Source organism: Periophthalmus magnuspinnatus, chromosome 3 (assembly GCF_009829125.3).
Source record: "Periophthalmus magnuspinnatus isolate fPerMag1 chromosome 3, fPerMag1.2.pri, whole genome shotgun sequence".
In the NCBI taxonomy this organism is placed as follows: Eukaryota; Metazoa; Chordata; class Actinopteri; order Gobiiformes; family Gobiidae; genus Periophthalmus; species Periophthalmus magnuspinnatus.
In genome coordinates this window covers 27111730-27125510 of record NC_047128.1, presented here as the reverse complement: position 1 = coordinate 27125510, position 13781 = coordinate 27111730, and the positions used below count along the sequence as shown (strand labels likewise).

Genomic DNA, 13781 nt, shown 5'->3' with positions numbered 1-13781 from the left:
ACAGTGTTGTCTTTTCCCCACCCCCACAGTCTGTTCACTCCAAACTCTGTGTTCTCATTCTAACATGACCGATTTTCTCCTGTCTGGCTCTATGCTGTAGTGTGATGTATACAGTACATTATTTGTGTCCCTCTTGAGTTGTGTTTGTGATTCATCCCAGGCAACTTGCAGTTTATGGAAAAAGGTGAGAGAAAGCCATCGACAGCTTGGAGCTTTTGTAGCTGTTGATAGTCTCCTGTGTCTTCATGGAACGACGCGAAGTGCTGGTAGATTGAAATCACTGCAGTGCTGGCAGGCTGTAATTTCAGTTATTTATAGATGTATTACACAGCTGCAGTACTCTGGCTTTTGGTGCATTCGATCTTTTCTCTCTCTCCTTTCCCCGTGTCCGTTGTACAAAATCCTATTTTGACTATTATTCTCTGTTCCCTTATCGCCTCGTGTGTTCCTATGTTCTTCCGCTCTAAAGCATTACTTTCAGCCCCTCCCCCTCTTTCTAACATTAACTTGAATAAGAACATTCCAGTCTGATCCAGTAAATTTCTACCTAATGGCCCCAGCCGTATTGCACACGTGAAAATCATAATGCAGTGTGGGCCAGTTTTAATTTTCCTTCTGAAGGATTTGCTTCAATTCCCCACTATATTTGCTAGTCAGCCTGATGCTAATTGTCTGTTGCTGGTACTGCTATGCATTTTATGTATTTATTTTTAAATTAGGTCAATTTATTATAGGTTTTCTCTATAATGGGCACTAGGCGCTCCACAAAGCCTTTGTGTGTAGACATAACTGCAGTCACACCATCTATTATTCACATATTATCACGTATCAGGCAAGATAGATTATTTATGTGTCTTCATGTTGCCGGTTACACCAAAGTAAGCAGGGTTTACCAAAATACATTTGGATTTGAATTTGAATTAATATTAAGAAGAAAACACAATTTAACAAGACCCTCTGACTGAGAGATTATAGATCGATCATGATTATGACAAAAAATTACAAACATTACAAAATGATTCTACACTAACTGGAGTGCTTTCTATGTGAAAAAGTAGCTTGTTTCAAAGGAGGCCTGTGTAATCCCTCAGTCATCCAGGTCTGATCTGATTTGGCTTTCACTATGTTTCAAAGGAGGACTCGTCTTTTAGGTATTTTTGGAGAAGCATAATATTCTGTTATTAACTAAATATATTTTTTCTTCCCTAATGTACATATTTCTATCATTCACAGCCTCGGAAGAACACCAATGGACCCGGTAGTCAGCTTGAGGACCCAAGACCCCTAATGAAGAGCAGCTCATCTTCTTCCTCTTCCTCCTCCTCCTCATCCTCCTCCTCTTCCTCCTCTTCCTCCTCAAGTTCATCGTCTGAGAAGAGGACGCAGAGGAGACATAGTCACCATCAGATGGACACACAGGAGAAGCAGGAGAAGGCCAACCGGATCATTTCTGAGGCTATTGCCAAAGCTCGGCAGCGTGGCGAGAAGAACATCCCCAGAGTCATGAGTCCAGAGAGTTTCCCCAGCTCCTCATCTCAGTATAAAGCATATAGAGACCGGGAACATAAGGGCAACAACAAGGCACGCACCAAAGACAAAGTCAATCGCAAGGCACATATTGTACCCTCATCTAAAAGCAAGCAGAAGGCCAAGATTGGGTAAGTGATCAAACATCTCCTATTACAACTTTGTAAGATGCAACATAATCAAGGCTTACAGTTCATTCATAAGACACTCAAAACATACCTTAAATGTAAATAATATTAAACTACCATAACCTTCACCCACACATCGTAACCCTAGTTTGTGCCTTAGCTGAATCATGAAATGTATTTATTGCTGTTTAGATGCTGTGTGCAAAGAGGTACTAGGTAGTGATTACATAATCTCCATGGTGACTGTAATCAGGAAAAGACCAAGCAATCATAGTTAAAAGTGAAGAGACAAAGAGTCAAAAATATTTTGCCTTGTTTCACCATGTAAAAAGGGTTTATTTTTGTGCTGCAATGCTTTCATTACATTATGGCATTTGTAATGTGGTTGACATTTTTGCAGCGTTTAGCACTACTGTTGTTTTAGTTTGGCTGTCCCTAGACTTCTCTTTGAACCAACCCATCATCATCATGGTTTAGTTTTGCTATGCCCACCACTGGTGAGAACAGTGTTTGTTTCTGGTATAAACAGCCTTTATGTGCAAGATGGATGCTCAAAGTTCAGCTGAATTTACAGCGTGCCATAATAATAAAGCAGGCTCAGATATCAGCAGAGACATGGGAGGAGCAAACACAGGCTGCATTTACATGCAAGATGGTGCTACCGAGAATATTCAGGCAAGTACTGCTGATGTATAGATACTGCCTCCCATCCCCCAGTTTTTTAGCTGCTTCATGCTATGTGTAGCTATAAGCCACACCCTGCACAAGCAAATAAAATATCAGCTTATGCTGGTCTGGCTGAGAGCTGTAAGGGAGAAGAGAACAAAAGATGTGGTAACATCCAGTGGGCCTCTTGTGTTATTACCATCATTTATTGTTATTTAAAGTAATATTGTGACAAAATCTCTCATCTCAAGAGTACTGTGCATTTGTTAGAGGTTGAAAAGCTTAAGCAAGTAACAGATTTGTCTGTTATATGCTTATACACCATTGCTATATGCAATAGCTGAAAAAATAATTTTGCTCAATTAAATTTACATTGATTTAAGTGGAAGTTCTATTTTCATAGTAATTGCCTCAGATGTCTCTGTGTTTACACTTTGTTTGAATTCCAGTCATATTTGAGTTCTACACTGTTGTGTTCATTGATCATCAAAAGATCATCAAAGATCGTACACTGAGTTGAATTCTTGATTGTAAAAAAATGTACAACAATGGACCAAGCTGATAAATCACACTTCTGCTACATTTCAACTTTCACTACTGTCTTCTTGGACGTATTGGGCCAAGACTGAACTTAAATCGGACTTTCCACAGAGCACCTTGGTCTTGTCTCTGCAGCCACAGCATGGCTTTGTCTTTCTCACTATCAGTTCATCATTTAGTGTTGTGGTGGTTCTGACACTGAAGACTGGCAGAAAGCACCTTTAGTCATAAAAATATGGAGAACAGAGGAGTGTTGCAGTGGAGGTGAGGAGACAGACACAAGGGCACATGCATGTGCCACAGTGTGCTGCAGAGATTGTGCTGTTATTTAGCCTCTAAATTTAAAGGGAGTGCATGGCAGATGATTATAGTAGGGCTGCAACAAGTATTTGAACGTAACTTATTGATTATTGAAATAATCATCCATAGTAATCGAATAATCATTAACTGGTCCACAGACTTCAAAAGATGCTGAAAGAAGAGGATTTATAACACACAAAGAACAGGAATTACATGAAAATGACATGGGAGATGTGTAAATAGAGAGCTTTTGACCAATACACTCTTTCATCTGTATCCGTCAAGATGGCCACATGAGCTTCACATTAGCTTTGATGGGGCAAATTCAGTAAAAGACTATTGACAGACTAGCAAAATAATCAGATAGGCAAAATTACCATTAGTTGCAGCACTACTTAATAATGAGAGTGATTAGTTTATTGCTTTTAAAAAGCCCCAGATGCACTGTGTGTAACACCTGTGGCACACCTGTGGTAAATGTATGCCAAGTGAAAGTAGCACATAACAGATATTACGGGAGCCTGTCTGTCACAATAATGTATTGAAATGATCTGAAATGTCCAAACCTGTGGTCCAATATTCATATCTGCATGTTTCCAAGCTGCACTTACGGTAGTTTGTCCTCAGAGCTTAGATGAGTATTTTCAAACAAACCCAGTCTTTGTTACAGCACTATAACTGGGTTGTAACAAAAAAGGTAACTAAAGCCATGTGCTGCTTCTGAGATTTCACACCTAACAGTGATTGGTTAAATCCAGCTGTCACTCACTCATAGCCTTGCACAAACTGACCTATAGGAGAAGTGAGGCGTTAAGTGTCTGTGTTTCAGTATAGAGCTGCAATATATAGAAAAACAGTGAATTTTGTGAATATTGTCATATTACAATATCACAATATCAACAAAATTGCAGATCACCTCAGGACCAAGTCACAATTTGATTTTGATCACCATATCACCCAGCCCTAATTCAAATTGAAATGGAAGAGAGTTTGGGTTAATATGTGTCTGTATGTTTACACATACAACAAATTATTACACAACCCAGATAGATACATCCTTAATTTTTTTCCTAAAGCAAAAGTTCATTACAGTTACCATCAATTTGTGGGCTTTGCTGTAGATTTTTCAACCTTGATATTGGTCCTGGCGAACATTATTATTATTACAAATTATTATTATTATTATTCGCCACAGCAGCTGGACATTTTATTGGATACTGGTATTGGCTGGAAAAATTCCTATAGGACCATCCCTTTAATAAAGCACTAGCTTCCCTTTGTTCTTTTTTTTTTTTAATGAAATAGTTAGTGTGAATATTAGCCCATTGGCAGCACCATGTTTGTTTGTTGTTTTTGGACACTGTGCCTGTGGCTTCCGGCCAAACCGCAGTGCTGGCATTTCATTGGTCCAATGGGTACGATCCACCAGTGGATTTAAGTATGGTCAGTTTAAGTGAACAGTTTGTGGACTTGTGAACAAATATTGTAAGGATTAACCTTGCTGCATAATGGGAATCAAATATCTAGTTTAATATAGTATATGATATAGAGAATGTATTTTAGTTCTCTATTAGTGCCGTGATATGGAGCTTGTAGTTGATATGTGGAGTATTACCCTTGGAGCAAACATGGTAATGATGTGTAGTTGAGCATGTGGGTGTGTGTGAATATTTGTGACGGCGTGAAGATTCTCATTTGCCAAATGCTCATTAATAACTATATTTGCTTCAGAAGTGTGCCCAAGAAATTTAGGAAATGCACTTTTTGTTTATAGTTTGAATTGTAGTAAAGTTCCCACTTTTCATCTTCTGCGATGATACAAGAACATCACTTTGCAGTTGTTTGTAGTAGCTCAGTAGCAGCTCAATAGAAAGTCTGCACTTTAAAGCTTAGTGTGATCTTACTCAATTAAATGCAGTGTCGTTCATAAATGTCTCCTCTCTATGAATGTGATCCTGGTCCGTATCTGTGTCTTGAACTTTTCATTATTGGAGCTGAACAGCTCAGACAATGGAGGGAATCCCACTGTAGGCCAGTTTCAGAATTATTCACAAGTTTTCTGCCTTTTAAAATTGGTTTGTGTGCTGCAGTGTTGTGTTTTAGTAACCCACTGCATCTTACTGTTCTCTATGCAGTGGGTGTATATTTCTTGTTTTCTACATAGCTACTACATTTACAATATTTAGAATAAAAGGCTTAGTGCTGAACAAAACACTTTCCCCATCATAATTGACTGATCATGGCTTTATATGGGTAGACATTTACTCTACCTGCTGGAAAATAACCCATAATCATTAGCTACTTGGCTTGTGCTTTTGTCATTTTTTGTTATATGTCTTCCACCCACCGTTCTCCTCCTCCACCTCCTCCTCGACATTTTCCTATGTTCTTAATGTGCTTTATCCAGCTCGCTCAGTGCTGCGGATTCTGTGCTTCCTGTGAGCAGGCATGCCTTAAACATGCTGATCCGACAAAGCAGCAGGGTAGCAGTAAAATATTAAACAAAATGGTGCTCATGAGATCAATTACGTGATAGAAAATGGAGGTTTACATCTAGTCTATACGCTTGAACATGTAATTGTTCATATTTCTGTGCCTGGTTACAAGCTGGTTAATCTCTTTTGCCTCACTTTTTCATCTAGAAAAGCATGTTTTTTATAATTAAGTGTTGTTGTTAATCTCATACACAGCGTGTGATGTGATGCGTCTTTGAACAAGAAACATATTTGAGACAGTGTGCATAATTTGATAAAAACCCTTTTGTGCACTTATATAATATGCAGCTCACCTCTCATCCAGCAGATGAAAGCCTGCATCTGCATGGTTGTAGCTGGTGTTGCAGCTTCCACTGTGTTTGTTGTGTAGCAGGGTACTACCAGGTCTAGTACTAAACTCATAAGAACTGTGATTTTCTCATAAAGCCACCTCTTCTGTTTGAATAAGCTGAAGGCATCACGACATCACACTCCAAAGAGAAAATGTTGCTTTTTTTTGATGAAAGCCCTGCAATGTACTCATGGCTGACTGATGCATTATCATTCTAGATTATATTAAACTCAAACCATCCCACATGCACTCCCAGTGGCGCTGTGCCAAGTAGGGCAGGACAACACTGGTGGGACAAGGAATGGAGGTTATTTGGCACAGTAGGAGAAGCCCAGCAGCGCTTGTAAAATAGCTCTTTCAATCTGGACAGGTTGTTTGTGTTCGATAACAACATTAGGTCACTCTTCTGATCAAAGGCAAGTGGAGAGCTTACAGAAGGCATATTGTGTTTGAGCCCGATATATAGTTATGATCTATGACACCCATAGATCATGGTATTATTATTTGCACATTTTTTATCGTAATATTCATCTAATACGACTTAATAAAAGAAAACTGTGGTGCCCAATGGGAAATGATGTCTCCATAAACGTTATCACAACAAAGAGCTGTGAAATTGTCGTCCCCTCATACAGATAGCTGTAGCTCATGCTAGCGAGAGTGGATTTTTTTCATCTGTACCAAAATGGCTACACGATGCTGCCGAATCTTAGACATATCATCGATTAAGAAAATAAAATTGAAGAAAGAAGTAAGTACAGTGCTGTGGGCGTATGCCGGTGGCAGTAAAAATGGGGTTTGATCAGCAAACCTGCACGAATCACTCCAAATACAACTTTGAGGGGGTAAATGAGATGGGGAAACAACTATAACATGGTTAAAAGCTCTGAAAAATCCATTTTGTATAATAATTCTCCTTTAAAGCAGCAGCTTTTATCCTAGTACGTATCCATTCCATACAAATTTGTAATGTATTTACTCATTGGTTGGTTACAATAAATTTGCTCTTCAAATATAACATGACATGAGGAATCTGGAAATGTTTGTCTACATACTAAAACAATAATAAAACTCCCGAGTCAGCTTACTTGTAATCAGAATAAATCATAAAATCATTAAAAATTTCATTTTATTTTTTGTCTTATAATACAAGCAAAACAGATCAAAGAAGATAAACATAACAACAAAAACAGTCAGCAATAAAACTGTGAATAAGAATATATTTATTCAGTGACTGGAGAATGGGTGTTATACTGTCATACTTCCGAACCCTAATCAGGACCCAGTGCATGTCGAGATTTTAATGTGAGTTTCAAGTGAATGTTGTGGATCAAATGTTAGGCCCAAGTTGATAATGTGTGGTGAAATGGACAAGAAAATACTGGTAATAGAAGCAGACTGACTTTAATAGGGGATTCCAACTCAGTGAACTTGCTTGGAGTGAAACAATGAGACCACATAATATGAGAGAGCAGACCACATTGCATGCACGTCAATAGGTGGATAATATCCACCTTCTGAACACCAGAATCATTGTACATTTTGAGCATTTTCTTTTTCAAGTAGTATCAATTTATACAACTATAATATATAATATATTGGCCATCCCTATCATCTGGTTCTTTCACTTCTGATAAGAGGCAAAAATGGTGGAACCTTGCGAGTTATAGAATTTCAACCACTGACTGGTCTATTTTACTTAATTAAAATTGAATCTTGATGCTTGTTTTGCACTGTAAAGAACATTGCATTTATGCCGTTCCATCCATTGGGCATTTATAGTCCTGAAATATTACCTACTGGTGTTCACTAGCTTCAGAGGGAATGATGTCATATAAATGCTGCCACCCACCTTACTAGATAGACTCAAAGGGCATGTTGCATGGCAACCATAATGTGTCATTGTCAAGAGGTTTTGTGAAATGTAATATAATCCAGAGGGGGCTGGGCCTGCCAAATGGATGTCCTGCATGCTGCTTCCTCTTCTCTTCAAACCTTCTAATATTTCTCTACTCGCTCCCAGCAGCTTTCTTTTAAAACTTACTCATCATTTTATAGTCCAAGTCAACACTCTGGAGTCAGATCTGTTACACTTTCTTTACTCTTATCATTTTAAATTGCGATGGACAACTTTGTCTGAATCTATTTATTTTAATCTCAAATAAAACTCTAGAACACTCCCCCATAATGCTTAAAAGCTCCCCAATAATGCTTAAAAGCACTCCCGGGTATTATTTTGTCAAAATGGTCGAAACGCAATGTTTGCCTCAACCTGAAATGCACAGAATTCTTGTATTAGTTCAGCAATTCATATTTTAGTCTTCTGTCTTGTTAACGCTCCTAGATGTGTTTAAAATGTCTATTGTGAACTGATCCTGATAATAAATCAGAAAAGTAAAGAAAATTGCAATACTTACAGTTGTATATTCTTTTTGTGTGTGTTTAGCTTGTTTTTTTGTCTTTGACTCTTGATTTTCTTGATTTGTCTGACATTTTGTGGGCTTGTTCCATTGTCCATGACTGTTGATGATTTTAATGTCTTGCAGAAAAATTGTCATCAAGATTGGAAAAAAGAAAAGGCGGAAACCAGAAACTTCAGAGGAAGAATCAGATGATGACCCTCCCCCACGACACACCTTTAAGGATGATTCGGTAAGATTGAGCAGATGAGGTGGTAATACCCAACGGATGCCTTACATTACACTCTACTCTAGCCTGGCTGCTCCTCCACCTCTGCTCTAACATACACACAAAGTCTATCCAGGACATCGATCACCTACCGCCATCGTTCACCAACCCATCACTTTTGGTTTAGTTGTATTTAGTTATGATTCTATATTATTACAGGTTTATATTTTAAGTATTCGAATGGGCTTGTGTATTCACTACTTTTACATGCACAGAGTCCTTTAAGTACATTTATCCTGGCGATGTTTGATTTCTGTTGATAAAGTCAGAATAGCTGTGGGCCTTAACTAGCTGATTCCACTACATGCATGTCCACTGCGCCACAAAGCGCCTCTGACTGACGATGCAGACTCTTGCTTACTGGATATGTTTTGTCTTCTCATGGCTGCACTGCTCAGGGCTGCAAGGAGCTCAGGAAGAGCATGTACAGAGAGACCTTACCAAAATAACAATTTATTCTGCGGCAGGAGTGCAGATAACTGTTGTGTTAAATGAGACCGCTCTTCAGCTCACGTCACATCAATTTCCATGCGTTTTTCTCGTTTAATTATGTGTTCAACTATTCAGTGAATGAGTTCAATTAAAGCCTTTTCCTGTCAATGTGACATTAAGTTAAAGTTAACAGCGTACTAAGTCCAATTATCAAAGCATCAATTTGTTTAAAAAACATCTACTATAAGTTATTAGATGAATACAAAGTATATGCGAAGTGTATGGAAATCCATGTGTTCACATAATCCTTCCTGTTTGGTGCGTTCTGAACTGCGGAGCGGGAGCTGGCCCGGACACCAGCAAAGAAGAAAATAGGCTTGCTACTTCATTTTGTTGGAGGATGGCACAGTAGCGAGGCACTGCCACGGCCCTGTGCAGTGCACACACCGGATGCAGAACTGCTAACGTTCCCTAATACCAGTGTGTAACTACTCCTGGGGTCGTAGCACAGCGGAGTGGCTTGCATGGCGTGGAATCAGTCTCGTTCGGGGGCTAAATCAAAGTAGGCCAGAAATTTGTTTTCTGTGTGTCCATGTAAACTTAGGGAGCGTATTTATGCACAGTGTACCAGCCACTCGCAATCAGATGTTGTTTTACTCATTACAATATGCAACACACTACAAGAATATTTTACTGTTTAAGATATATTTTCTAAGGTCCATTGTCTGTAATGATTTCTCATTTCTCTTGACTTCAGAAGAGACGATCGAATCGACAGATAAAGAGGAAAAAGTATGCAGAGGAGCTGGAGGCGAGGTTGTCAGATGATGACGTCAAGGTTATAGTGAAAGCTAAGAAAACCAACCCTGCTGTTCGCAGGCAGCCAGCTGTTCAACTCTTTGTTGTAAGTCATCTTTAGATCTAAATCGATTCACACCAAACATGTACACTTAAAAAAATGAGAAATATGTTTTATTGTTAAATGATAATGGTATATTTCAAGACAAATGACATAATTGACATAAAGTGGTCTTTTTGAAACTACAATGCCCTAATAAAATTGTAATGTTGATGCATTTTAGGAGAATCCCACAGATGAGGATGCTGCGGTTGTTGACAAAATTATGTCTTCTCGCACTGTGAAGAAGGAGGTAATGGTGTTTTTTTCTTTTTTTTTTTTTTTTTTAACCAAACACAGGGGACACCTTTGTCACCTTTATATTAAAAAGAATAAATAACTCAATATTATTATCTAAAATACTAAATATATTGTTTTCATTTATGTAGGTTTCACCAGGAGTTGTAGTAGAGGTGGAGGAGTATTTTGTAAAATACAAAAACTAGTAAGTATATGTAATACATTTTGTAGTGACAGATGTCATTGGTAAATAATTTAACATTCTAAGAGTTAAGATGTCAGTATTGAAACTGTAATTCCCTGATTGTGTAGCTGAGGTGATTGTGTTTCTGACTTTGTTGTAATATTGTGTGTGTCAGCTCATACCTACACTGTGAGTGGGCGACAGAGCAGCAGCTGGAGAAAGACAAGAGGATTCAGCAGAAGATCAAACGCTTCAAGATGAAACAAGCACAGAGGGCACTCTTCTTCGCAGATGTAAGCCTTCCCTCTGTTTGTGCGTCTCTGGACACATATGCACTGTGTTTGTGTTACACTGCCTATAATAGAGTTTAATAGCCTGTAGAGGTTACATTCATATGTAACAAGTATCTGTGGGTGTGTGCATAATTTGAATGTCTTATCACTCACTTGATACATTAGTTTCCAGATGGTGAGTAGGCCTGAAGAAGCAGCCTTTTTCTTTTCTTCTTATCCGTATTTCTCTTTCTGTCAGATGGAAGAGGAGCCCTTTAACCCTGACTATGTAGAAGTAGACAGAGTGCTGGAGGTGTCGTATTGTGAGGACAAAGACACAGGCGAGGTAGAGTGAACTCTTTCATTCAGTAATGATACCATGAAACGTTATTGTGTGTAATTTGTGTAATATTTAACTCTTTATCTGTGGTTTGCAGTTGCACTCTTTTCACTATATTCCTCTCTCTAGAAATGTCTTTGTGTGTGACAAGTGCCCAAGGCCATCCTATTAGGCTTCCTTGCAGCCTTTGTTAGCATCATGAAAGCAGTGCTTGGCCTTGCTCTAGTCTTTTCCAGCCCTCACTTTGTTGTGCGTGCTTCAGGAGGTGGTGTACTACCTGGTAAAGTGGTGCTCTCTGCCGTACGAGGACAGCACCTGGGAGCTGAAGGATGATGTGGATCAGAGCAAGATAGAAGAGTTTGAGCAGCTGCAGGCAGTCAAGCCAGACTCTCGCAGGGTGGTAAGTCATGCTCACCCACATTTCTCATATATTACACCCTCAGCATTTGACCTAGTATTACTAGCTGAATAATTAATAACACAGCATTATAAGGTAATGGTAAATCAATGTGATGTAACAGGAGAGGCCGCCAGCCAACCTGTGGAAGAAGAGGGAGCAGTCTAGGGCATACAAGAATGGCAACAGCCTCAGGGACTATCAACTGGAGGGGGTCAACTGGCTCCTTTTCAACTGGTACAACAGGTCAGTCATCTTTTTGTTGTCTTGCCCTTTTCCCTTAGATGAGACATGTAATGTTTATGGGAGTGGTCAGCAAACTAAGGCATGCAAGCCACAGTGGCTCAGCAAAATGGTCAGAAAAAAATATATAATGTCCAGCTGCTTACATTTCTACATCCAGACAGACACACACACTTGTTCCTTATCTCAGAGCAGACTTGCTACACTGCTAACAGCAATGAAACAGTTCCTGTGACCCTGGGAAATAAAAGGTTTAAAAGCAGAGGGGCATATGAATGCTTGGAATTTTCCCCTTTCAAATGTTTATTTTTTATTTTTTTATTTTTTATTAAATTGCCAATTGATATGGCAATTATTAAAATGTTCAGCATTCTGAAGGTGTCAGCATGCATGCATTAAGTGCTTTGGGAATTTGTGTATGTCTACACATAGATTCAATAGAAGAAAATAAATGGGCTTGTACACTGTTATTAGCATCAAGATGTAATGCCCTCAGTCACTGGATAGAATAAAGTACTCAACCCAATACCACATCTCTCTTTTTGCTTCTGCTTTAGCTGTTTTCTTATTGAGAGTGTTCTACTCTAAGTAATTGTGATTAATATATGCTTGTTTGTTGGTAATTTGCTAATATAACCAGATATATTAATCAATTTTCTTCCTGTTTTTTAACACAATTTCACTCTACATTTTAGGCGAAACTGCATCCTGGCAGATGAGATGGGCCTGGGAAAAACAATCCAGTCCATTACATTCCTTGAAGAAATTCACCGTGTGGGCATTAAAGGGCCATTCCTCATCATAGCTCCACTCTCCACCATTGCAAACTGGGAGCGTGAATTTCGAACGTGGACCGATCTCAATGTCATTGTGTACCACGGGAGCGTAGTCAGCCGACAGATGCTGCAGCAATATGAGATGTATTTCAGGGATTCACAGGTGAATACTATGAAAAAATATGCTAGAGTATGTCTAATTAATCAAAGATGTATGTTTGTAATTTATGTAACATTTCTAGAACTAAGTTGGAGGGATTGGAATGAGCACAGACACGTTGCACATTATGCACTATGTAGGTTGGTGTATACACACTTAATCTCGGGCAGAGGCCATTTTTGGTTGGCAGGCCATGTGATGTTGCACAACAGGCAGTTAGGCACGTTAGTAGGTTTAATGAAGGCGTGTGATAGGAGAAAACAGCAGAGCGGCACCGGGCTGTCTCCCAGGCAGTCTGTGATGCATAGCATCCCCCAAGGGGAAGTCTCTGTCAACGCTGTTCAGGCATATCACAGAGAGCGGCTCCACTACGCCGGCTCTTTGGCTGACTGGCTAACAGTGGGAGCGGATTACTAGATAGCTCATATCCCACAAGGACTGTTGTCAGGACAATAAAGACAAATGAGGGGGTGGGTGAAGCAACGCAACATCAAATAGGCAAATAAACAAACAAATAAATAAGATAAAGACTTATTTCCCATGTCACACTAATGTTCAGTGGTGTTTGACTCTGAAGACAACTGAAATCCCCACTTGTGATGGTGTCATGAAAAAATTGTAAATCAGACCCCTTTTTTTTAGGGTCGTCCTGTACGTGGGGCATACAAATTTCGAGCAGTAATTACTACATTTGAGATGATTCTTGGTGGCTGTCCTGAGCTTAACGCCATTGACTGGCGTTGCGTTATCATTGATGAGGCGCATCGACTTAAGAACAAAAACTGCAAACTGCTGGAAGGTTTCAAGCTCATGAATCTGGTAAATAAACTTACAGAAAAAAGCTCATTCTAAAGCTTTGGAATACTTTGATGTGTGATTATCCCTCCATTTTTAGGAGCACAAAGTTCTACTGACTGGCACACCACTTCAGAATACAGTAGAAGAGCTTTTCAGTCTGCTCCATTTCCTCGAGCCATCTCGCTTCCCTTCTGAAAACACCTTTATGCAAGAGTTTGGTGACCTCAAGACTGAAGAACAGGTTGGGCACGTTCCATGTTGGTGTGCTCTTGCACTGGGCAGTGGCATGGGCTACAAGAGGGATTATGAAGGGGCTTGGGATTGTTTTGATTGTACATAATTAATAGATAATTTTGCATCAATCAC

The 13781-nt window shown here is 39.2% G+C and overlaps 1 protein-coding gene across 8 annotated transcripts in view; it reads left to right on the top strand.

Moving 5' to 3' along the window:
- chd9 (chromodomain helicase DNA binding protein 9) overlaps positions 1-13781 on the top strand; it is a 44838-nt gene that overhangs the window by 17003 nt on the left and 14054 nt on the right. For 7 of the 8 annotated variants that reach the window (XM_033985262.2, XM_033985255.2, XM_033985248.2 and 4 more), the window contains 12 exons: positions 1234-1658; positions 8534-8639; positions 9865-10011; positions 10190-10258; positions 10395-10450; positions 10605-10722; positions 10961-11047; positions 11304-11441; positions 11563-11684; positions 12377-12620; positions 13260-13436; positions 13513-13656. In XM_033985262.2, coding sequence (XP_033841153.1) covers positions 1234-1658; positions 8534-8639; positions 9865-10011; positions 10190-10258; positions 10395-10450; positions 10605-10722; positions 10961-11047; positions 11304-11441; positions 11563-11684; positions 12377-12620; positions 13260-13436; positions 13513-13656 — 1833 coding nt within the window. Of the gene's footprint in view, positions 1-47; positions 185-1233; positions 1659-8533; positions 8640-9864; positions 10012-10189; positions 10259-10394; positions 10451-10604; positions 10723-10960; positions 11048-11303; positions 11442-11562; positions 11685-12376; positions 12621-13259; positions 13437-13512; positions 13657-13781 lie in introns of those variants that run through there. The other variant, XM_055220974.1, reaches the window with a different exon arrangement.